This window comes from Salvelinus sp. IW2-2015, unplaced genomic scaffold, assembly GCF_002910315.2.
Source record: "Salvelinus sp. IW2-2015 unplaced genomic scaffold, ASM291031v2 Un_scaffold1961, whole genome shotgun sequence".
In the NCBI taxonomy this organism is placed as follows: domain Eukaryota; kingdom Metazoa; phylum Chordata; class Actinopteri; order Salmoniformes; family Salmonidae; genus Salvelinus; species Salvelinus sp. IW2-2015.
In genome coordinates this window covers 29897-53074 of record NW_019943314.1, presented here as the reverse complement: position 1 = coordinate 53074, position 23178 = coordinate 29897, and the positions used below count along the sequence as shown (strand labels likewise).

Genomic DNA, 23178 nt, shown 5'->3' with positions numbered 1-23178 from the left:
TTAAAACTGTAATGATCTGCTACACTACAGCTGTATTAAATTAAATGATCGGTACCATACAGGTCGTATTTAAAGTTAAGATCGGTACACTGACAGGCGCTAGTAAATGTAATGATCGCGTTACACTTACAGGCTTGTATTAAATGTAATTGATCGGTACCACTACAGGCTGTATTTACAGTAATGATCGGTACACTACATGGCTGTATTTAAATTATGATCGACACTACAAGGCGTTTTAAATGTGATGATCGGTACACTACAGCGTTATTAAATGTACAGATCAGGTTACACTAACAGGACTGTATTTAAATGTGATGATCGCGTACACTACTAGGCTATTTAAATGGATAATATCGGTACACTACAGGCTGTATTAACAATGTAATGATCGGTACATACAGGACCTTGTACTTTAAAATGTAAGATGGATCGGTACCACTACAGGCTTTATTAAATGTTAATGATCGGCTTGTTACACGTACAGGCTGATTTAAATGTGATGATCGGTTACACTACAGGCTGTATTTAAATGTAATGTCGCGTACACTACAGGCTGTATTTAAATGTAAATGATCGTACACTACAGGCTATTTAAATGTAATTGATCGGTACACTACAGCTTAAAATGTAATGATCGGTACACTACAGGCTGTATTTAAATGTAATGAATTCTGTACACTACAGCTGTTTTAAATGTAATGATCGCGTACACACAGCTGTATTTAAATAGTTAAGATGATCTGGTACACTACAGTGGCTGTATTTTAAATGTAATGATCTGTACACTACAGGCTGTATTAAATCTAAGTGCTACGACAGGCTGTATTTTAAATGTAATGATCGTGTACACTACAGGCTGTATTTAAATGTAATGATCGTACACTACAGCTGTACTTAATGTAATGATCTGTACATCTACAGGCTGTTTAAATGTAGATGATCGGTATCACGTACAGGCTGTCATTTAAATGTAATGATCGTACACTACAGCTGTATTTAAATGTAATGACTGTGTACACTACAGGCTGTATTAAATGTAATGTATGCGGACCTACAGGCTGTATTTAAATTGTAATGATCGTTACACTACAGGCTGTATTTAAATGTAATGATCGACACTTACAGGCTGTATTAAATGAATAATCGTACAGCGATGTATTTAAATTAATGATCGGTACACATACAGGCTGTATTTAAATGTATGATCGGTACACGTACAGGCTGTATTAAATGTAATGATCAGGTACACTACTATGCTGTATAAATGTAATGTACGGTACACTACAGGCTGTATTATAATGTAATGATTCGGGTTACAACTTAACAGGGGTCTTTAATTTGTAAATGTAATGATCGGTACACTACAGGCTGTATTTAAATGTAATGATCGGTACACTACAGGGTTTCACCCCGTATTAAATGTAATGATCGGTCACATCTACAGGCTGTATTTAAATGTAATGATCGGTACACTACAGGCTGTATTTAAATGTAATGATCAGTACACACAGGCTGTTTTTTAAATGTATGATCGGTACACTACAGGCTGTTTTAGAATTAGTATGATCGTACACTACAGGCTGTTATTTAAATAGTTAATGATCTTACCACAGACAGCTGTACTTTAAATGTAATGATCGTACACTACAGGCTGTATTTAACATGGTAATGATCGTACACTACAGGCTGTTTAAATGTGGATATCGATACACTACAGGCTGGATTTAAATGTAATGATCTGTACACTAACAGGCTGTATTTAAAATGATATATCTGTTACACTACAGGCTTACTAAATGAATGACGGGTACAGGCTGTATTAAAGTAATGATCTGTACACTACAGGCTGTTTTAAATGTGTAATGATCGTACACTACAGGCTATTTAAATTAATGATCTGGTACACTACAGGCTGTATTTAAATATAATGATCTTACACTACAGGCTGTACTAAATGTAATGATCTGTACACTACAGGTGGGTATTTAAATGTAATGATCGTACACTACAGGCTGTATTAAAATGTAATTGATCGTACCAGGCTGTATTTAAATGTAATCGACATACAGTTTTAGTGTGGTACACACAGGCTGTATTTGTAAATGTAATGATCGGTACACTACAGGCTGTATTAAATGTGATGATCGGTACACTACAGGCTGTATTAAATGTGATGATCGGTACACTACAGGCTGTATTTAAATGTGATGATGACCTGCTGTAAACAAGCAAAACAGAGCAGAGAATTTAAGACCTTTTTTTTATTGATTAGCGTTCAGGACAATGTGTATCCACATTTTTGGTGTCAATTATTAATTGCATATCTGCTTTCACTGGACATATTTATGTTTTAAAATCAGAAATAACAGCACAACGCGGAATGGTTAATTAGCACTTATCAACGGCTATGGAACGTTCACTGTCGTCATGGTAATTAACTCGTGTAGATTTGACCTTGTGTTTTCGGGTATTGTCCTGCTGGAAAGCAGATTGAACTAGGTTTTCCTCTAGTATTTTGTCTGCGCTTAATTCATGAGGCAAATGGTGGTCACCAGATAGGCTGGTTTTCTGACCCTACCTTTTTTTTAAGGTAGCTGTGACCAATAGATGCATATCTATATTCCCAGTCATGTGAAATCCATAGATTAGGGCCTAATACATTTATTTAAATTGACTGAGTTCTTTTATATGAACTGTAACTTAATAAAATCTTTGAAATTGTTGCATGTTTCATTTATATTTTGGTTCAGTGTAGGTTAGTATTGTGGAGTAACTACACTGTTGTTGATCCATCTTAAGTTTCCTTCCTCCCCGGGAACTGAGTTTGGAAGGACTTCTGTATGTTTGTAGTGAATGGGTGTATTGATAAACTATCCAAAGTGTAATTAATAACTANGTGAATGGGTGTATTGATAAACTATCCAAAGTGTAATTAATAACTAAACCYTACTCAGAGATATTCGATYTCTYCTTTTTRRRRCTACCCATCTGCCAATAGTTGCCTTTCTTTACGAGGCATTGGAAAACCTCCCTGGTCTTTGTGGTTGAATCTGTTTGAAATTCACTGCTCGACTGAAGGACCTTACAGATAATTGTATGTGTTGGGTACAGAGAGGAGGTAGTCGTTAAACACTATTGCACAGACTGAGTCCATGACATGCAACTTATATTACTTGTTAAGCAAATGTTTACTCCTGAACTTATTTAGGCATCACCATAACAAAAGGTTATTAAAATTGCAATACAATATTTTAGGTTTTACCACAGCAGCTTAAATCAAGAACATCAAATAAAAACCAGAAAGTCTCTCTCAACGAAGATTAAACAGATTTAACCCTAGTACAGAGAKTGCTGTGAACATAATCTCTAATGGAACCTAGTGGAACCTATTCTCTAATGGAATACTTATTGACTAAAGACATTTCAGCTTTATATTTTTTTATTCACTAGTAAAAAATTCTTAAAACATCATTCCATTTTTACATTATGGGGTAATGTGTTTAGGCCAGTGACACATTTTTGGTTTTAGGCTGTAACACAACAAAATGTGGAAAAGGTCCAGGGGTATGACTTCTTTCTGAATGCACTGTAGTTGACTTTGAGGAGAAGTTATACTTGTGGGGGGGCCAGAACAGTACTAGCTGATGGTCACCGGAAATGTATTCAACGTTGATATTGCTTGTGTTCGTAATGTTACCTAATCTCTCTTATGAAGCTCAGCACTGTTCACCAGAGCTGCGTGGACGAAGGACTCAATTCAAAACGCTAGCTAATCAAACGCTAGCTAACCTGTTCACCAGAGCTGCGTGGACGAAGGACTCAATTCAAAACGCTAGCTAATCAAACGCTAGCTAACCTGTTCACCAGAGCTGCGTGGACGTAGGACTCAATTCAAAACGCTAGCTAATCAAACGCTAGCTAACCTGTTCACCAGAGCTGCGTGGATGTAGGACTCAATTCAAAACGCTAGCTAACCTGTTCAGCAGAGCTGCGTGGACGAAGGACTCAATTCAAAACGCTAGCTAACCTGTTCACCAGAGCTGCGTGGACGTAGGACTCAATTCAAAACACTAGCTAATCATAGGCTGGAAAAAGGGGCTATTTCCATTCAGAAGTAGCTTATGATGTCTCAACTGCATTGCAATACAGTGTACAGTGGGTACACTCTCCTCTTATTCTTCTCTCATCCCTCTCCATGTTCTTCTGCTCGACTGTCTGTCTGATGACTCATCTCTGCTCTCTGAGCCCTGTGGTAATCCTGCTAGAGCAGTCCTCCCGTTCCCTTATATAAACAGTATTTCTCTGCTTCTCTATTCCTCTTCTCCTAACATAAACAGACTCATTCCTTCTCTCTCGCTTGCTCTGTCTCTCTTATTCCTCCGCCCTTCTCCTCCTTCTCATAACATAGTCTGTCTCACTCATTCCCCTCTGCTCTCTCTCTTCCCTCCTCATCCTCATCATAGTGTAGTTCCCTTTCTCTGGTTTCTTTGATTCCCTTCTCAGAGCAGTGTGTTAGGATTGCCACACTGCAACAGTACCATACTCAGTAAACAGTATTGACCGCAGCTCTAACTAATGAGCTTCTTCTATAAACCTTTAAGTGGCCAGTCTCTGGATATGTGCCAAATAGCACCCTATTCCCTATATAGTGCACTCATTTCGACAAGGACCCATAGGGAATAGGATGCCATTTTGGACACATGCTCTGTCAGTGTCTACCCCTGTGACCCTGGCTACAACCTTTACAGTCTACAGGTGAAGAACACATCTCTGGGGGCAACAATACTGACCAGAGGAGAACACATCTCTGGGGGAAACAATACTGACCAGAGGAGAAGAAGACATCTCTGGTGGAAAAACAATACTGACCAGAGGAGAAGAAGACATCTCTGGTGGAAAAACAATACTACCAGAGGAGAAGAAGACATCTCTGGTGGAAAAACAATACTGACCAGAGGAGAAGAAGACATCTCTGGTGGAAAAAACAATACTGACCAGAGGAGAAGAAGACATCTCTGTGGAAAAACAATACTGACCAGAGGAGAAGAAGACATCTCTGGTGGAAAAACAATACTGACCAGAGGAGAAGAAGACATCTCTGGTGGAAAAAACAATACTGACCAGAGGAGAAGAAGACATCTCTGGTGGAAAAACAATACTGACCAGAGGAGAAGAAGACATCTCTGGTGAAAAAACAATACTGACCAGAGGAGAAGAAGACATCTCTGGTGGAAAAACAATACTGACCAGAGGAGAAGAAGACATCTCTGGTGGAAAAACAATACTGACCAGAGGAGAAGACATCTCTGGTGGAAAAACAATACTGACCAGACGAGAGAACTTTAAAAGAGAATATGTCAGTTCAAGCCAATAGCCTGAACTTTATTCATCCCAGAGGGGCAACTCTTGGAAGACAAGTGTTTTAAACAATATTATACGTGCAATTGAAGTCCACTTCTCCTGTATTGTCTTTCAAGAGTTGCTGTCTGAGCATTTCTATTTTTACAAGAGGAAATCTCCTGGCTGTGCTGTATGTGTAGTGGTCATAGGCTGTATGCATCCCAAATATAGGGAATAGGGTGCCTGTTGCCTGTAGAATACCCTAGTTTATTCATGGGACCAATGTCGCTGGGGGACAGAGGTATGTCCAGGCCTGTCTTGCTTGCACGGGCTACTCTTCGTTGCTGAGTGGGTTGGGGGTGTTTTTTGTCTCCATATTATGAAACTACAGCAGGGCTACCTGTACCGATGACACCTTTCGGGATTATGATGATATGTGGCCCTTTGAAAGCGCCTCGGTTACTGCATGTAATAGGTAATAGGACCATTATTCTACGTTGGGAATAGACGAGGAATTTTTATGATTCTCGTATTGTTTTAACTGAAAACCGATTTWAAAAAAAATAAATAAAAAAATGGCAGTTTAAACTTTTTATTATTTTTATTTAATTTAAATGTTACCCCCCTTTTCTCCCCAATTCTTGTGGTATCCAATTGCTAGTAATTACTATCTTGTCCCATCGCTACAACTCCCGTACGGGCTCGGGAGAGACGAAGGTCGAAAGCCATGCGTCCTCCGAAACACAACCCAACCAAGCCGCACTGCTTCTTAACACAGCGCACCTCCAACCCGGAAGCCAGCCGCACCAATGTGTCGGAGGAACCACCGTGCACCTGGCTCCCTTGGTTAGCGTGCACTGCGCCCGGCCCGCCACAGCAGTCGCTGGTGTGCGATGAGACAAGGATAACCCTCCTTAACCCGGACGACGTTAGGCCAATTGTGAGTAGCCCCACGGACCTCCCGGTCGCGGCCGGCTGCGACAGAGCCTGGGCGCGAACCCAGAGTCTCTGGTGGCGCAGCTAGCGCTGCGATGCAGTGCCCTAGACCACTGCAGTTTAAACTTTTAAGCAAAATTGTCCATTTGTCACATCCCTAATCTTATCCATTGTTTTTTTTTTTTCTAATCTAGTGGGCACTGGCTGTTATCTCTGTCACAGTGGCTCTGTTGACAAGTTTGTGAAGTGTGTGTGTGTGTGTGCGTGCACATTTTGAGCGTGTGTGTTTTTGGTGTGCGACCTAGGGATCGGCACTGTTCGTCGAATATCTGAAATGAATGTTAGTATTTCGATTACTTGAGTGAGTCTGTTAATTTTTTGGGGAGAAAATGTAATTATAATTTTCTACCTAATAAACAACAAACTTTAAGAATGGTAGTTTTTATTAGTGTGCTTTGAGCATTCAGCTCTCCGGTCTGCCCTGACATCGGTATCCCCCCCACACTTCAAATAGCAATGGCAGGTGCTGACCTAACAGAGCTTCTACAATACCTGACACCGATAAATGCACTTACCAGGAAACCTTATTGTAATAAGAATCAGTTCTATCATGGCAAAAAATCTGACTTCAGTCTTTTGCTGCTAGCCAAACTACCAGAGAAAAGCCTGCTGTTTACCTCTTGCCATGTGCATTTGCGTTATTCTGATTTTTTCCGAGAGTCGATAACATCTATTTTTATTTTGACTATCCGGATATTCGAAAGAATGTCATGATATTATTTGAATAGTAAAATAGAATTTCAAATGCCCATCCTTAGTGCGTGTGCTGTGCGTGTCCAGCGCAGTAATAGTTGTTCCCTCTGCCTCTCAGACAGAATCGTTGCTGTCCTTTCTATCTGGTGTTATGGTCCAAGTCCAGCTGAGTTGGAATGTGAAATACTTTCTTATCTCACAGCTCTCTACTTTTTAGGTCACAACCCGTGACAGTGGGAGTCTGGGGAGGGGGAGGCTGGAAGAGACTTTGGGGAGACCAATAGGGTGTCTTGTGTCTAGGAGGGAGAAAGGGAAGGTAATCAGACTTGGGGGGGGGGGCTGTAGGGTGTCTCTTGTGTCAAGGGGTGAGACGGGGGGCTGTAGGGTATCTCTTGTGTCAAGGGGTGAGACGGGGGGTTATGTGGTGTTATTAGTGTAATCAGGGTGTCTCATTAAAGACACAACTCAAGTCTCTCTCTCTCCTCCCCTACTAATGAACCTTATATTACGATTCCTGTCAAAACATTTTTGAATATTTTAAAGCAAAAATATATAATTAAACACATGTAAATCAGTGAGTTGAGGTGTTACGGATTACATTTTCACCTTTTTTGATAAGCTCTATTTCCTGTTGATATTAACACTGAGTGCTCTTGGCAACAAATTACTCTTTGGTTGCGCCCCATAATGGTTCCCTATTCCTTTTTTATAGTGCACTACTTTTGACCAGGGCTCTGTATCGGGAATAGGGCTCTGGTCCAAAGGTAATGCCTTTTTTATAGGGGAAAATGCCATTTGGGATACATCGTTAGCAGTGTGTAGGGAAGAGAGTGATTGCGGTGGGAAGACTGGCACTGGGGTCAAGCTGCTCATGTTGAGTTGACAATCTGTTGTCTCACATGGAAACCTGGTGCAAAGACGTCAGCAACACACTGCTGGATGGACGTCATCGCCATGATATCGCTGGAATCTCCATTTGCTGATATCACTTTATGGGTGAATGTTTTATGATGTCACTGTCAGCTGAAGAATGTTTTATGATGTCAGCTGAAGAATGTTTTATGATGTCACTGTCAGCTGAAGAATGTTTTATGATGTCACTGTCAGCTGAAGAAGATACAGCGCTGCAGTGGATAGCAACTGTCTTACCAGCTCCTGACCAATCCTGCTATTAGAATGAAAAAATAAATTAAAATAATGTTATTTCCAATGACCTGAAAACAGCATCTGGACAGAACAGCGATCAATAACCTCGATTTGGATCAACATTTCTACTTCAACGAATAGGCAGCTCTGGACGTTCTGCGGACCAGGCCGTAATCCCCTGGAATCGAAAGAGGACGCGGCGGTAAAAGAGGCCGGTGAGGCGGCATCCTGACGAGACTGTCGGGCGAGCAAATAGACCGCCATTGCCCTTTTTTTTGTTTTATTGGTGAACGTGCATTCAGAGCAACCTGGATGAGCCCCAATCTACAGTATTCTATCAACGGGACCTGAAAAACTGTAATATTCTATGTTTCTCAGAGTCGTGGCTAAATGAGGACGTTGATAATATACAGTAAATCTCGCTGGGTTTTATTTGCGTCGTTACGGCGGACTCGGGTAAGACGAAGGGGTGAGCGGTCTGTCAAGGAAGTCTGACATTTTTGCACGCCTGAGTTAGAATACCTCATGATAAGCTGTAGACCAGTGGTTCCCTAACTTTTTATAGTCCCGTACCCCTTTAAACATTCAACCTCAAGCTGGGTACCCTTTCTAGCACCAGGGTCAGTGCACTCTCAAATGTTGTTTTTTTGCTGTCATTGTAAGCCTGCCAAACACACACTATACAATACATTTATTAAACATAAGAATGAGTGAGTTTGTCACAACCCGGCTCTTAGAGAGAGCTCTTATAGGACCAGGGCACAAATAATAATATAATAATAGTCAATAATTTTGCTCTTTATTTAACCATCTTACATATAAAATCTTATTTGTTCATCGAAAATGTTGAAAAACTCACCACAGGTTAATGAAGGGTGTGCTTGAAAGGATACACATCTCTGCAATGTTGAATTGGAGAGAGTCTCAGTCTTAAATAATTTCCCACACAGTCTGTGCCTGTAACTAGTGTTCCTGCTAGTGAGGGCCGAGAATCCACTCTCACATCGGTACGTGGTCGCAAAGGGCATCATTGTCTTAACAGCGCGATTTGCCAAGGCATGATACTCTGAGCGCAGCCCAATCCAGAATATCTGGCAGTGGCTTCTGATTTTTAAATAACATTTTCACAGAACCGCTTGTTGCAATTTCAATGAGGCTCTCTTGTTCAGATATCGGTAAGTGGACTGGAGGCAGGGAATGAAAGGGATAACGAATCCAGTTGTTTGTCATCCGTTTCGGGAAAGTACTTGCGTAATTGCGCACCCAGCTCACTCGTGCTTCGCTATATCACATTTGACTTTGTCCGTAAACTTGAGTTAATTTGCACACAAAGAATCATACAATGATGGAAAGACCTGTGTGTTGTCCTTGTTAATGCAGACATAAAAGAGCTCCAACTTCTTAATCAAAGCCTCAATTTTGTGCCACACATGGAATATAGTTGAGGAGAGTCCCTCTAATCCTAGATTCAGATCATTCAGGAAAGAAAAAACATCACCCAGATAGGCCAGTCGTGTGAGAAACTCGTCATCATGCAAGCGGTCAGACAAATGAAAATTATGGTCAGTGAAGAAAACTTTAAACTTGTCTCTCAAAAAAAAAAAGTGTTAATACTTCGCTCCTTGATAACCAGCGCACTTCTGTATGTTGTAAAAGCGTTACATGGTCGCTGCCCATATCATTGCATAAAGCAGAAAATACACGAGAGTTCAGGGGCCTTGCTTTAACCAACTTAACGATTTTCACTGTAGTGTCCAAGACGTCTTTCAAGCTGTCAGGCATTCCCTTGGCAGCAAGAGCCTCTCGGTGGATGCTGCAGTGTACCCAAGTGGCGTCGGGAGCAACTTCTTGCACACGCGTTACCACTCCACTATGTCTCCCTGCCATGACTTTTGCGCCATCAGTACAGATACCAACACATCTTGACCACAAGTCCATTTGATGTCACAAAGCTGTCCAGTACTTAAAAAAATATCCTCATGCTGTCCTTTTTTGCAGAAGAGGATGTCTTCCTTAATTGATCCCCCCCATAAACGTAACGGACATGTACCAGGACCTGTGCCAGGCCCGCCACGTCTGTTGACTCATCCAGCTGTAACGCATATAATTCACTGGCTTGTATGCGAAGCAGTAATTGTTTCAAAACATCTCCTGCCAGGTCACTGATGCGTCGTGAAAGTGTTGTTTGATGAAGGTGTTGTCTGTGTAGTTTTTTTGGCCTTTCCCCCAAGCATGGTCCCAGCCATATCCGTGGCAGCAGGAAGAATTAAGTCCTCCACAATAGTATGGGGCTTGCCTGTCTTAGCCACTCGGTAGCTCACCATATAAAACGCTTCTAGCTCCTTCTTATTAATGGTATCTGTTGCTTTTGTACATGTCTTACTACTCGAAAGTCGTCTTTATTCTCTCTCAAAAAACTCCCTTGACTTATTTTTCAAATTGTCATGTTTCGTCTCTAAATGTCTGCGCAAGAGGGAAGGTTTCCCGCAAGAGAGTAACTGTTGATGTGATTGGATGTTAATTATTTGACTAGGCTACCTGTATTTGACATTGTTGTTATTTCACTAAACACTAGATGGTTTAATTTTATATTTGGCAGTGAAACGAGGCTACTCAGGTGAGGGGGGGAAAAACTGGAAAATAGGTCCCCCATTGGAAAATATAAATGTACTGTTTGAAAATGTGAATACATTTTTATTTGGCATACCCCCGACGGCGTTGCTAGGTTGGAAATACCTGAACTAGACAGAGGCCACTTGAACTACAGCTTATCTGCAGGCCCCTACTACATTAACTATATCTGTCGGGGCCCTACTACATGAACTACAGTTGAAGTCAGAAGTTTACATACACATGAGCCAAATACATTTAAACTCAGTTTTTCACAATTCCTGACATTTAATCCTAGTAAAAATTCCCTGTTTTAGGTCCGTTAGGATCACCATTTTATTTTAAGAATGTGAAATGTCAGAATAATAGTAGAGAGAATGATTTATTTCAGCTTTTATTTCTTTATCACTTCCAGTGGGTCAAGAAGTTTACATACTCACTATAGATTAGTATTTGGTAGTTATTGGCTTTAAATATGTTTTAACTTCGCGGTCAATGCTTTCTGGGGGCTAGCCGTTCCACACAGCCTTCCACAGATAAGTTGGGTGAATATTTTGGCGCAATCCTCTAACAGAGCTGGATATGAGCCAGTCTAGGAGTCTGGTTCGGTAGGCACTGCCTTGCGTGCGCACACGCTTTTTTCAGTTTGCCACAAATTTTTCTATGGATTGAGGTAGGGGTGTGGTGGTGATGGCCACTCCGCAATACCTTGACTTGTATGTTATCCCTTAAAGCTCCTTACTTTCGAGGGGCGCACACACCTTTAGGAAAGTAATGCTTTGGGGTCATTTTCCATTTGAAGACGCCATTTGCGAGCAAGAGCGTTTAAAACTTTCTGACTGATGTCTTGAACTGTTACTACATAGTAATATATTCCACATCACTCTTTTACCTACCGTTCAATTGATGCGATATCGTGATATTTGTGAGTGCACCGCAGTCTCCGCAAGCATAAGCACGACTCCACTCAAACATGATGCTGGGGGCCCCCACCTAGCAGTTGAGGCGCCGATTTTTTAATGGTCCATCTACCCGTTGCTTCTTACGGTTGGATGGTGTGGTCGACGCTTGCAAGCACATTTCGCATGTGTTCTTCTACCGAACAAACAACTGGTCATATTGGCCAAAAACGTTACTAAGTTTTTGTTTCATGTTGTCAGCAACGCAGAGGAATTCTCCAATAGTAATATTCTTTGTCCCCATGTGTGCAGGTTGCAAACCGTGTGAGTGGTGGTCTTTTTAATGGCGGTTTTGGAGAAGTGCTGAGACTATTTTTCCTTTGCTGAGCGGCCCGGCCCCTTTCAGGTTATGTCGTATGTATTAGAGGAGCTTCCACGTTTAACTGTGGATATTAAGATACTTCAGGTGTTGTTGTAAGACTGTTTCTCTCCACGCAATCTTCACAAGGTCCTAAGACAGATGAGTCGTAGTAACCTGATATCATGCCGGGTTTGGAAATTGCTCCCAGGATGAACCCAGACTTGATGGCAGGGTAACGGTATTCGCTTTCGCTGAAGGCTCTAGGCTCTGAATTTCTTGCTTGCATTGTTCCATCTATGTGCAAGGCAAGAAAGAGCGCAGGCTAGACGTTTGAAGCGTTCAGGAAGGATGTTGAATAAGAATCGCCAGCATGTAAACCTGCCAATTTGACTCAAGATGGATGTCGAGTCCTACGCATAGCTATCAGGAAGCTCTCTAAAAGGGCATTGAACTAATTCATTGTGTGCTGAGGAAATTTTCGCACATAATAAGCTGTCTTTAAGGCTCAGTCACTTAGTGTAAATGCTAAATGCTTCTGAACGCGACGGGTGGCAACCTTGCTGCATACCTAGTGAATTCTCCAATGGAAAAGATGCAACTCGTCATGCACAAAGTAGATGTCCCTATAGCATGGAATCTTTCAAAACTTATGGTTATGTTAACAAGAAATATTTGTGGAGTGGTTGAAAAAATGAAAGTTTAAAATCTGACGGTCGATAAGTGCATGTAACATTCCGACTTTCAACTGTTATACATCTGTTGGGCCCTACTGTGCTGTGGGACGCACTACTCTAGCCATACTGTTCTCGTAGGGCCCTGCTGCCATGAAACTATGCTCTGTTGGCGCGTGCCTCGCTCGCACACCTATATCGTTGGGCTTCCCTGCGTGGGCCTTGAACTATGTCTGTTGGGCCCCTGCTGCATGAACTATGTTAAGGCATACTGCCTGCTGCTGTGGGCCCCTGCTGCTGAACTATGTTCTTGTTGGGAGCGCCCTGCTGCTGAAGCTAATGGTTCTGGAGGCCCTCTGCATGCTGAAACTATAGTCTGTTGGGCCCCACCTGTCTGGCCATGACTAATGTCTGTAGGAGCAGGGCGCCTATTGGCTGAACTTATATTTGTTTGTGGGCGCCTGCTGCCTGAACTATGTCTGTAGGGCTCCTACTGCCTGAACTATGTCTGTTGGGCCCCTGCTGCCTGAACGATGTCTGTTGGGCCCCTACTGCCTGACCTTGTCCAATAAGAACAGTCATTTAAAAAAATATGTCTTCTGCTTTCATGCCTGGTGAGCATTAGTGACCTACTTTCCAACCCAGGGTGTGATGGAATCACTGTGATGGAATCACTGTGATGTACAGTCTCTGTTAACCCTTCTGAAGCAGACAGCCAGTGCTTGTTATCTTGTTCCTCACCTGTTTGTGGGTCTGTCACAAATGGCATCCTGTGTAGTTCACTACTTTTAACCAGACTGCCCTGTTCAAAAGTAGTGCACTAAAAAAGGGAATAGGGTGCCGTTTGGGATGAGTACCCAGTGGTCGACAACAAGACTGTCACGTGGTCACTTACCACTTTCCTTTAGTATCACTAGATTAGCTGTCATAATCTCAGATCTACCAGGCTTGCTTTAGCTGTCATAATCTCAGATCTTAGCAGGGTGGCCCTAGCTGTCATAATCTCAGATCTACCAGGGTGGCCCTAGCTGTCATAATCTCAGATCTACCAGGGTGGCCCTAGCTGTCATAATCTCAGATCTACCAGGCTGGCCCTAGCTGTCATAATCTCAGATCTACCAGGCTGGCCCTAGCTGTCATAATCTCAGATCTACCAGGGTGGCCCTAGCTGTCATAATCTCAGATCTACCAGGCTTGCCTTAGCTGAAAATAGGAATTATGCCACCCTGACTTTTTTAACCTCACTAGGGTACGTGGGACGGTAGCGTCTCACCTCGTCAACTGCCAGTGAAACTGCAGGGTGCCAAATTCAAAACAGAAATCCCATAATTTAAATTCCTCAAACATACAAGTATTTTACACCATTTTAAAGATACACTTGTTGTAAATCCAGCCAAAGTGTCCGATTTCAAAAAGGTTTTACTACGAAAGCACACCAAACGATTATGTTAGGTCTGCACCTAGTCACAGGAAAATACAGACATTTTTCCAGCCAAAGAGAGGAGTAACAAAAAGCAGAAATAGAGAAAAATAATCACTAACCTTTGATCTTCATCAGATGACACTAATAGGACTTCATGTTACACAATACATGTATGTTTTGTTCGGTAAAGTTCATATTTATATCCCCAAATTTAGGCGGGAGTTTAGGCGGGACGCTACTGTCTCACTTGGCAAAAAGCCAGAGAAAATGCAGAGCGCCAAATTCAAATTAATTACTATAAAAATCAAACTTTCATTAAATCACACATGAAAGATACCAAATTAAAGCTACACTGGTTGTGAATCCAGCCAACATGTCAGAATTCAAATAGGCTTTTCGGTGAAAGCAAATAATGCTATTATCTGAGGATAGCACCATTGTAAACAAAGAGAGAGAAGCATATTTCAACCCTCCAGGCGCGACACAAAACGCAGAAATAAAAATATAATTCATGCCTTACCTTTTGACGAGCTTCTGTTGTTGGCACTCCAATATGTCCCATAAACATCACAAATGGTCCTTTTGTTCGATTAATTCCGTCGATATATATATCCAAAATGTCCATTTATTTGGCGTGTTTGATCCAGAAAAACACCGGTTCCAAATTGTGAAACGTGACTACAAAATATCTCAAAGATTACCTGTAAACTTTGCCAAAAAAGTCAAACTACTTTTGTAATACAACTTTAGGTATTTTTTAACGTAAATAATCGATCAAATTGAAGACGGGATGATCGGTGTTCAATACAGGATTAAAACCAACTGTAGCTAGCTTTCTGGTCATGCGCTTCTAACAAACAGGACACTTCGAGTGACCCTCCTTCAAGATGGCCGTACTTCTTCATTACACAAAGGAATAACCTCAACCAATTTCTAAAGACTGTTGACATCCAGTGGAAGTGGTAGGAACTGCAAGAAGGTCCCTTTAGAAATCTGGTTTCCCAATGAAAACGTATTGAAAAGAGTGACCTCAAAAAAAAATTCAATTCTGAATGGTTTGTCCTCGAAGTTTCGCCTGCTAAGTAAGTTCTGTTATACTCACAGACACGATTCAAACAGTTTTAGAAACTTCAATGCTGCCACCTACCCAAGAGAAGTTAAAACACTTACATTTCGTCCCAGTGTTTTGCATGCACAAACAAATGCATACGTAGTGCTTGTATCTATACATGTAGCTATAGCGATGGTTCTTAATAAGTACAATATGAATTGAATGTCAGGTGTCTGCATGGAGAAATGCATAGTACTATACTTATGGACCCTGGACCATGTAGCCATGTACAGTTCTATTAGTACTAAACTGGGTGGATCTATGTAAACTGAACAGTTCTATAAGTACTAAACTGGGTGGATCTATGTAAACTGACACTCTGTCAAGACCGATTTTTTTTTTGAATCGTTTTTTGTCTGCATTGTCACCTAGTTAAATAAAGGTTAAATAAATAAAATATATGTATGTAGGCGGGATACAGTTCTATAAGTAGAATGTATATATCTATAGTAGTAGTAGTAGTATAATGTAAACTGACAGAAGCTGTCGGTGTCTATTTGTGGTCCGTGTTAAATCCTTCGCACTCTGACATTAGTCCTTTTAATGTTGTAAATTTAGTTCAGACTTTCCGCATTGCTGTCGCCGCCGCCGCCACTCGCCAAGGCTCACATGCCTTCAAGGTGATACAAATTAAGCCGAAAGGGCCGAGGTCAAATCGGACAAAATGATGTCACTGTTGTTGACCAGCCAGAGCCATAGATAGACTTTAGGTTGGTAGACTTTAGAAAAGCAAAGCAATAAATACATGTACTGAATACTGCTTAAAAGCATTTGTTTGAATTTTTTTTAGAACCACCAGTCAGGAGGATACAGACAGCTCAAGAGGTAGCCTATGCTTAGATAAGCAGAAAAATATATAAATATATATAGAGAAACTGCACGCAGAGACATAAAAATGGTATCCACAAATTAATCTGGCTCTGGGGAAGTAAAGGGCCTCATTGCCAACATCCCCAAGTATCCATTTAAACCTTTTTGTACCCTTTGTCTTAACTCCCAAAATGTATAACAGAGCAGACCGTACTAAGACGGGAGTATCAATGAACACGATTGTGGAAAATGTATGTTCAGTTTTGTCACACGTGCGACCTCGCGGTACCACGTTCTGCTAGCATTATTTTAGCCACAGTCTTATGTGCTAGCTGTGTAGTCTGTGTTTTTATAAATGTGCCAGGAGCATAAAACTATGCATTTGTATAAGGAATTGGCAAATCGTTCTCATTCTGAGAAATAAGCATCTTCTTTTTCAGGTAGTTCACTTGATTTCAACGTCTGTTGCCGGGTAGAATAGGTGCAATTTTTAAATGTGGTTGTGTGTTAGCAGTTTTTCCTCTTATGTCAGTCACTGACAGTCACTAAATTTAACCCTGTTTTTAGGTTGGTAAGTTAGTCTAGCGGCCAGCTACCTACCCACACTACCCACCCACCCACACTGTACCCACACTACCCACCCACCCACACTGTAAACCCACCCACACTGTACCCACACACTACTCCCCACCCACCCACACTGTACCCACACTACCCACCCACACGTAAACACACCCACACTGTACCACACTACCACCCACCAACACTGTAAACCCACCCACACTGTACCCACACTACCCAGCCACCCACACTGTAAACACACCCACACTGTACCACACACTACCCACCCACCCAACTGTACCCACACTACCCACCCACCCACACTGTACCACACTACCCCACCCACCCACACTGTACCCACACTACCACCCACCCACACTGTAAACACACCACACTGTACCCACACTACCCACCACCAACACTGTAAACCCACCCACACTGTACCCCCACCAACACTGTAAACCCACCCACACTGTACCCACCCACCACACTGTAAACCCACCCACACTGTACCCACCCACCAACACTGTACCAACCCACACTGTACCCACTCACCAACACACACTGTACCCACACACCCTGTACCCACCACCAACACTGTACCAACCCACACTGTACCCACTCACCCACCCACCCTGTACCCACCACCCACCCACCTAATGCAGTTCCATTAACATTAGAGGGTTATGCCTACTTTTCAATTATTAGCTCGCAACTCTTAACTGATAGTGGCAACAAAAAGGGCATCATAATGTCTTTAACTATTTGCAGTTCTTTGTAATCCATTGTCTTTGTCTTTTGGATGGTCTGTCCGACTGTAGTAAACATGGCTACATCCTCTTGTTCTGTTAGACGCAGCACTTTGTCATTATCTCACTGCTAGGGCCAGTAGTCATTATCGCACTGCTATGGGCCAGTAGTCATTATCTCACTGCTATGGGCAGTAGTCATTATCTCACTGCTATGGGCCAGTAGTCATTATCTCACTGCTATGGGCCAGTTGTCAATATCTCACTGCTATGGGCCAGTGTCATTATCTCACTGCTTGGGCCAGTAGTCATTATCTCACTGCTATGGGCCAGTTGGTGGCATCCTCTCACTGCTATGGGCCAGTTGTCAATATCTCATTGCTATGGGCCAGTAGTCATTATCTCCTGCTATGGGCCAGTAGTCATTATCTCACTGCTATGGGCCAGTAGTCATTATCTCACTGCTATGGGCCAGTAGTCAATATCTCACTGCTATGGGCCAGTAGTCATTTCTCACTGCTATGGGCCAGTTGGTGGCATCCTCTCACTGCTATGGGCCAGTAGTCATTATCTCACTGCTATGGGCCAGTAGTTCATTATCTCACTGCTCTGGGCCAGTAGTCATTATCTCACTGCTATGGGCCAGTAGTCATTATCTCACTGCTATGGGCCAGTAGTCATTATCTCACTGCTATGGGCAGTTCATCATAATCTCACTGCTATGGGCAGTTAGTCCATTACTCACTGCTATGGGCCCATTGGCGGCCTCTCACTGCTATGGGCCAGTTGTCATTATCTCACTGCTATGGGCCAGTTGTCATTATCTCACTGCTATGGGTCAGTTGGCATTATCTCACTGCTATGGGCCAGTTGTCACTACTATGGGCCAGTTTTCCCAGATTACACCTCCTCGCCTACTCCTGTACCAAATCAAATTGTATTTGTAACATGCTTGGTAAACAACAGGTGTAGACTAACAGTGAAATTCTTAACTACAGGTTCTTCCCAACAATACAGAGAGACAGAAAAGAGAAATAATAAAAAGATAAAACGCATCATAATAAACAATAGCAGCGTATGTGATGAGCCAAAAAAAGTGTTTAGCTTACTGTTTAGCTTACTGTTTAGCAGTCTTAAGGCTTGTTCAGGGTCCTGTTGGTTCCAGACTTGGTGCACTGGTACTGCTTGCTGTGCAGTAGCAGAGAAAGCAGTATATGACTTAGGTGGCTAGAGTCTTTTAAATGTTTTGTGACTTCCTCTGACACCGCCTGGTATAGAGGTGCTGGGTGGCAGGAAGCTTGGCCCCAGTGATGTACTGGGTCGTATGCACTGGCCCTCTGTAGCGCCTTGCAGTCGGATGCCGAGCACTTGCCATACCAGGCGGTGATGCAGCCAGTCAAGATGCTCTCTGGAAAACAAACCCTATGTCGTTTTAACAATTGATTAGCCTATATTTGGAAAGCTTCTATTGTGGAATGGAAAAGACATCACGTGTCAGATTAATAATCCAGTAGGCCGGTGAGTCAGGTGAGCTATCTGTTTGTTCTGTTACGTGGATAAGGAGTCCGATTTGGCTCTACTGCAGATTAACCTACATATCCATACGTTAATTTTCCGCTGGAAGACTTCGGTGTCTCTCTCTTAACTTGGCCTACACTGAGACACTGCAGACTCCTGTGTCCTAACGTAGTTGTTTTATCACGTCGATGTGATCTGACCCTGAATTCTGAAACACTTCTCCTGCTACTAAAGATCTGAGAAAAGTTGATCTGAGACATACATAATAATATGGGGCCAGTAACCGAAAGGTCGTGGGTTTGAATCCCGGGGCCGACAAGCTGGGGAAAAAAATCTGCCGCTGTGCCCTTGAGCAAGGAACTTAACCCTAATTGGGGACACTGGACAATGGTGACCCCACTCCCTACGCTTGTCTCAGGGAGAGTTGGGATTCGCAAGGAAGACATTTCCCCAAAAAACACTTGTACAAGTGTGTAACAGGACACATTTAAGCACCCCAGCATGATTAATTAATTATATTTTACGAGGTAGTTGGACTTTATGAGGAATTATATTTTCCAGGGACATGTGGCCTTGACGCGTGTGCTGTTCTTGTGTTGTTGTTGTTGGGGGGGGGGGGGTGGCACCCTATTCCCCATATAGTGTCTTATGGGCTCTTGTCAAAGTAGTGCACTATATAGTGAATCAGTTTGGATGCTGTCTGAGCCCTGGGATGGGAAATATTTTATATGCTGTTCTGCGTATACGGCTAGTTCACTCACTCAATTACCTCTCGCTCTCTCTCTCGCTCTCTCTCTCGCGCTCTCTCTCGCTCACTCACTCTCGTGAGTGATAAATGTCAACGATCCCAAATGTGTTTAAACGTCACACCCCTAAAAAGGCCTAAATAATGAACAATTCTGACTGACGTTCTCTTCTCTTCTCTCTTTCCGTCTTTCTTCCCCCACCCTGCCTCCCATCTCTCAGGTGGCGGTCGAAGGTGTGACATCATCGCCCGGTGCTCTTCATCGAGGAGCCGGGATCTGATTGGTCCGTTTGGGTTGCGGCTGGCGGGCTGGCTCCTCCCCCTCCCGGCGGCAGCGTGCGTTCCCAGCTGCCTCCCTGCACCCCACGCTCGCCCGGCCTGCTCGCCCATGCCCCCGCCACCCCCACCAGGCCCTCCAACGCCATGTGCCTTCCCCACACCATGGAAGCAGCAACGGGGAAGCACGGAGCGAGCCAGGCAGGGTTAGGCCTCGGGGGGCTGGGGCTGGGCCAGGGGGGACGGCGGTGTGGAGGGGTACCACTAGAGCCCTTCGTACACCAGGTGGGAGGGCACACCAGTATGATGCGTTACGACGACCACACGGTGTGTAAACCCCTCATCAGCCGGGAGCAACGCTTCTACGAGTCGCTGCCTCCTGAGATGAAGGAGTTTACACCGGAGTACAAAGGTAAGAGGAGGAACACACACACACACACACACACACACACACACACGTCTGAACTAAGCACTGGTAGTGTAATGTTACCTGACATGCTCTCAGTTAAACACACGTCAATCATCCATCCATCTGTTAATCCGTCCATCCGTTCATCCATCTGTTCATCCATCTGTTCATCCATCTGTTCATCCGTCCATCCGTTCATCCATCCGTTCATCCATCTGTTCATCCCATCTGTTCGTCCGTCCCATCCATCCATCTATTCATCCGTCCATCCCATTCATCCATCTATTCATCCGTCCGTCCATTCATTCTGACCCAGTACAAAGGTGGGAGGAATGTTCCAATGTCAAATGAATGTCCCACTGTTTGGATGATGAAGTGACTAGAGAAGCGGGGCGCTCCTCCTCCTCCTCCTCCTCCTCCTCCTCCTGCGTAGTGCCATGAAAAGCACTGTGGTTCATCACACGCTGACAGAGGTGCCACTGTGCAACAGTTCAGGGAGTGTTGTGCCACGCAAAACGGCCAAAATCACACTGGCAAAGGTATTACAGTCAGATGGCGTCACTCCTACCCCTCCATTCCTACCCTTCCTAGGGTCCCTCCACTCCTACCCCTCCTAGGGTCCCTCCACTCCTAGGGTCCCTCCAGTCCTACCCCTCCACTCCTACCCCTCCTAGGGTCCCTCCACTCCTACCCCTTCTAGGGTCCCTCCACTCCTACCCCTCCTAGGGTCCCTCCACTCCTAGGGTCCCTCCAGTCCTACCCCTCCATTCCTACCCTTCTAGGGTCCTCCACTCCTCCCTTCTCCGGGTCCTCCCTTCTACCCCTTTAAGGCGTCGCCCACTCCTACCCCTCCTAGGGTCCCTCCACTCCTACCCCTCCAGTCTTACCCCTCCTAGGGTCCCTACACTCCTAGGGTCCCTACACTCCTACCCGTTCTAGGGTCCCTATACTCCTACCCCTCTTAGGGTCCCTCCCCTCCTAGGGTCCCTACACTCCTACCCCTCCTAGGGTCCCTCCCTTCCTAGGGTCCCTCCCTTCCTAGGGTCCCTCCCTTCCTAGGGTCCCTCCGCTCCTACCTCTCCGCTCCTACCCCTCCTAGGGTCCCTCAAACCTTCAGTGCAGGTGGAAACGTTGCAGACAGAAGACAATGAGGTCTGATTCTCAACCAATATTGTCCCCGAGTGTGTTCTCTTGAAGTGTCACACAGACAACCTAGTTTCCTGTAGGATTCAGTCCTCGTCACCCACTCAGAGGCTTTCCCCTGCAGCCTTCAGAGAGAGAGAGAGAGAGAGAGAGAGAGAGAGAGAGACCCTGTGGACCTTGACGCACACTGTCACTAAGTCTCCTGGGAAAAACACTGTCACACCCTGCCAAAAGTAGGACAGACCAGCAGTTCTCATAGGCTTTGATCTGACTCTCCTGTTGTCACAGTGTGGCTTTGGCCTTTTTCTTGGCAGGTCTGACAGTACACAGAGTTCTCTATCTGAGAGGGGAGACAGGATGTTATAACTATAATGACAGACATTAACATTAGCCAGGCTGTCTATGGAGCTAACTAGAACAAAACAGGACCATGATTCTTTGGGATATTCACAAAATGAATCCATAGACTTGGAGCATTGGATCAGGGATTGTGGACATATATACTCAACTTTTTTTTTTAATGTTGAAGCATAATTGAGAAATAATTGATCAAAGTTTGCATATTACATTTTGGGCTTAGCCAGGCTTCCTTTAAGACTCCATGATGTTTCATCTGTAGGTGCTACAAAGCAGACGTTTGTGTCATAAGAAGCTTTACCGTTTGCTCAGTAATAATGAGTAGTATTTTGATTTCAATAACACTTTTCTTACATATATATATTTTTTTGAATATTGAAAATATACCGTCTTTGATTTGTCTCATCTTTCAGTATATTGTTGAGCGTAATATACTCTACTTGCAAGGTGTGAATAACTTCTGAGGATATTTTTCTTCATTTACAGTGTGTCCATGTTTCTAAATCCTGAGTAAATCATAGTGTTATAATGCACGTAGAGCAGCACGCCTGGCTCCCCAGCCAGCCATCTGTGTTTGGGATGGCATCGTTTGGTCTAATCAATCATATTGAGTTAGACGGCTAATAAAAGCACTGCAGTGGAAAGAGCTGTGGTTCTGGCTCTCATCTGACTGGTCGGTGGTGCTGGTTCTGGTCTGGCTGTGGTCTGTGGTGCTCGTTCTGGTCTGGCTGTGGTGCTTGTTCTAGTCTGGCTGTGGTGCTTGTTCTAGTCTGGCGGTGGTCTGTGTTGCTGGTTCTGGTCTGGCTGTGGTGCTGGTTCTGGTCTGGCTGTGGTGCTGGTTCTTTAGTCTGGCTGTCGTGTGGTCTGTTGGCGTGCTGGTTCTGGTCTGGCTGTGGTCTCGTGGTTCAGTTCTGGCTGTGGTCTGATGGTGCTTCGGTCTGGCTCTGTCATGTGAAGTGCTACTCGTTTCTTAGTCTGGACTGTGGTGCTCTGTTCTAGTCTGGCTGTGTGTCGTTGTGTCTGGCTTGTGCATGTCTGTCTCGTGGGTCTGTTGGTGCCTGGGTCTGGGTTCTGCTATGTGGTGTGTTCTGAGTCTGGCTGGTTGCGGTCTTATTGGCTGTTCTGGTCTGCTGTGTGCTGGTTCTGGTCTGCTGATGGTGCTGTCTACGTCTGGCTGTGGTGTGGGTTCTAGTGGCTGTGTCTTGTGTGTTTGCTGGTTCTGTCGTGGATCTGTGGTTCTGCGTTCTCGTCTGGCTCTGGTCTGTGGTTCTGGCTCTCGTCTGGCTCTGGTCTGGATTCCTGAGTGGAGGAACAAGAGGAGGCAGTGAGGTGATCTGTTAAGTTTCTCAACGGATTT

General features: G+C 43.8%; 1 protein-coding gene across 1 annotated transcript in view; it reads left to right on the top strand.

Moving 5' to 3' along the window:
• LOC112072563 (inositol hexakisphosphate kinase 1-like) overlaps positions 1–23178 on the top strand; it is an 85782-nt gene that overhangs the window by 33931 nt on the left and 28673 nt on the right. Inside the window, exon 2 of the mRNA XM_070439842.1 lies at positions 19858–20324. Within this exon, the coding sequence (XP_070295943.1) occupies positions 20060–20324 (265 nt within the window). The 5' untranslated portion in view covers positions 19858–20059. The remainder of the gene's footprint in view (positions 1–19857; positions 20325–23178) is intronic.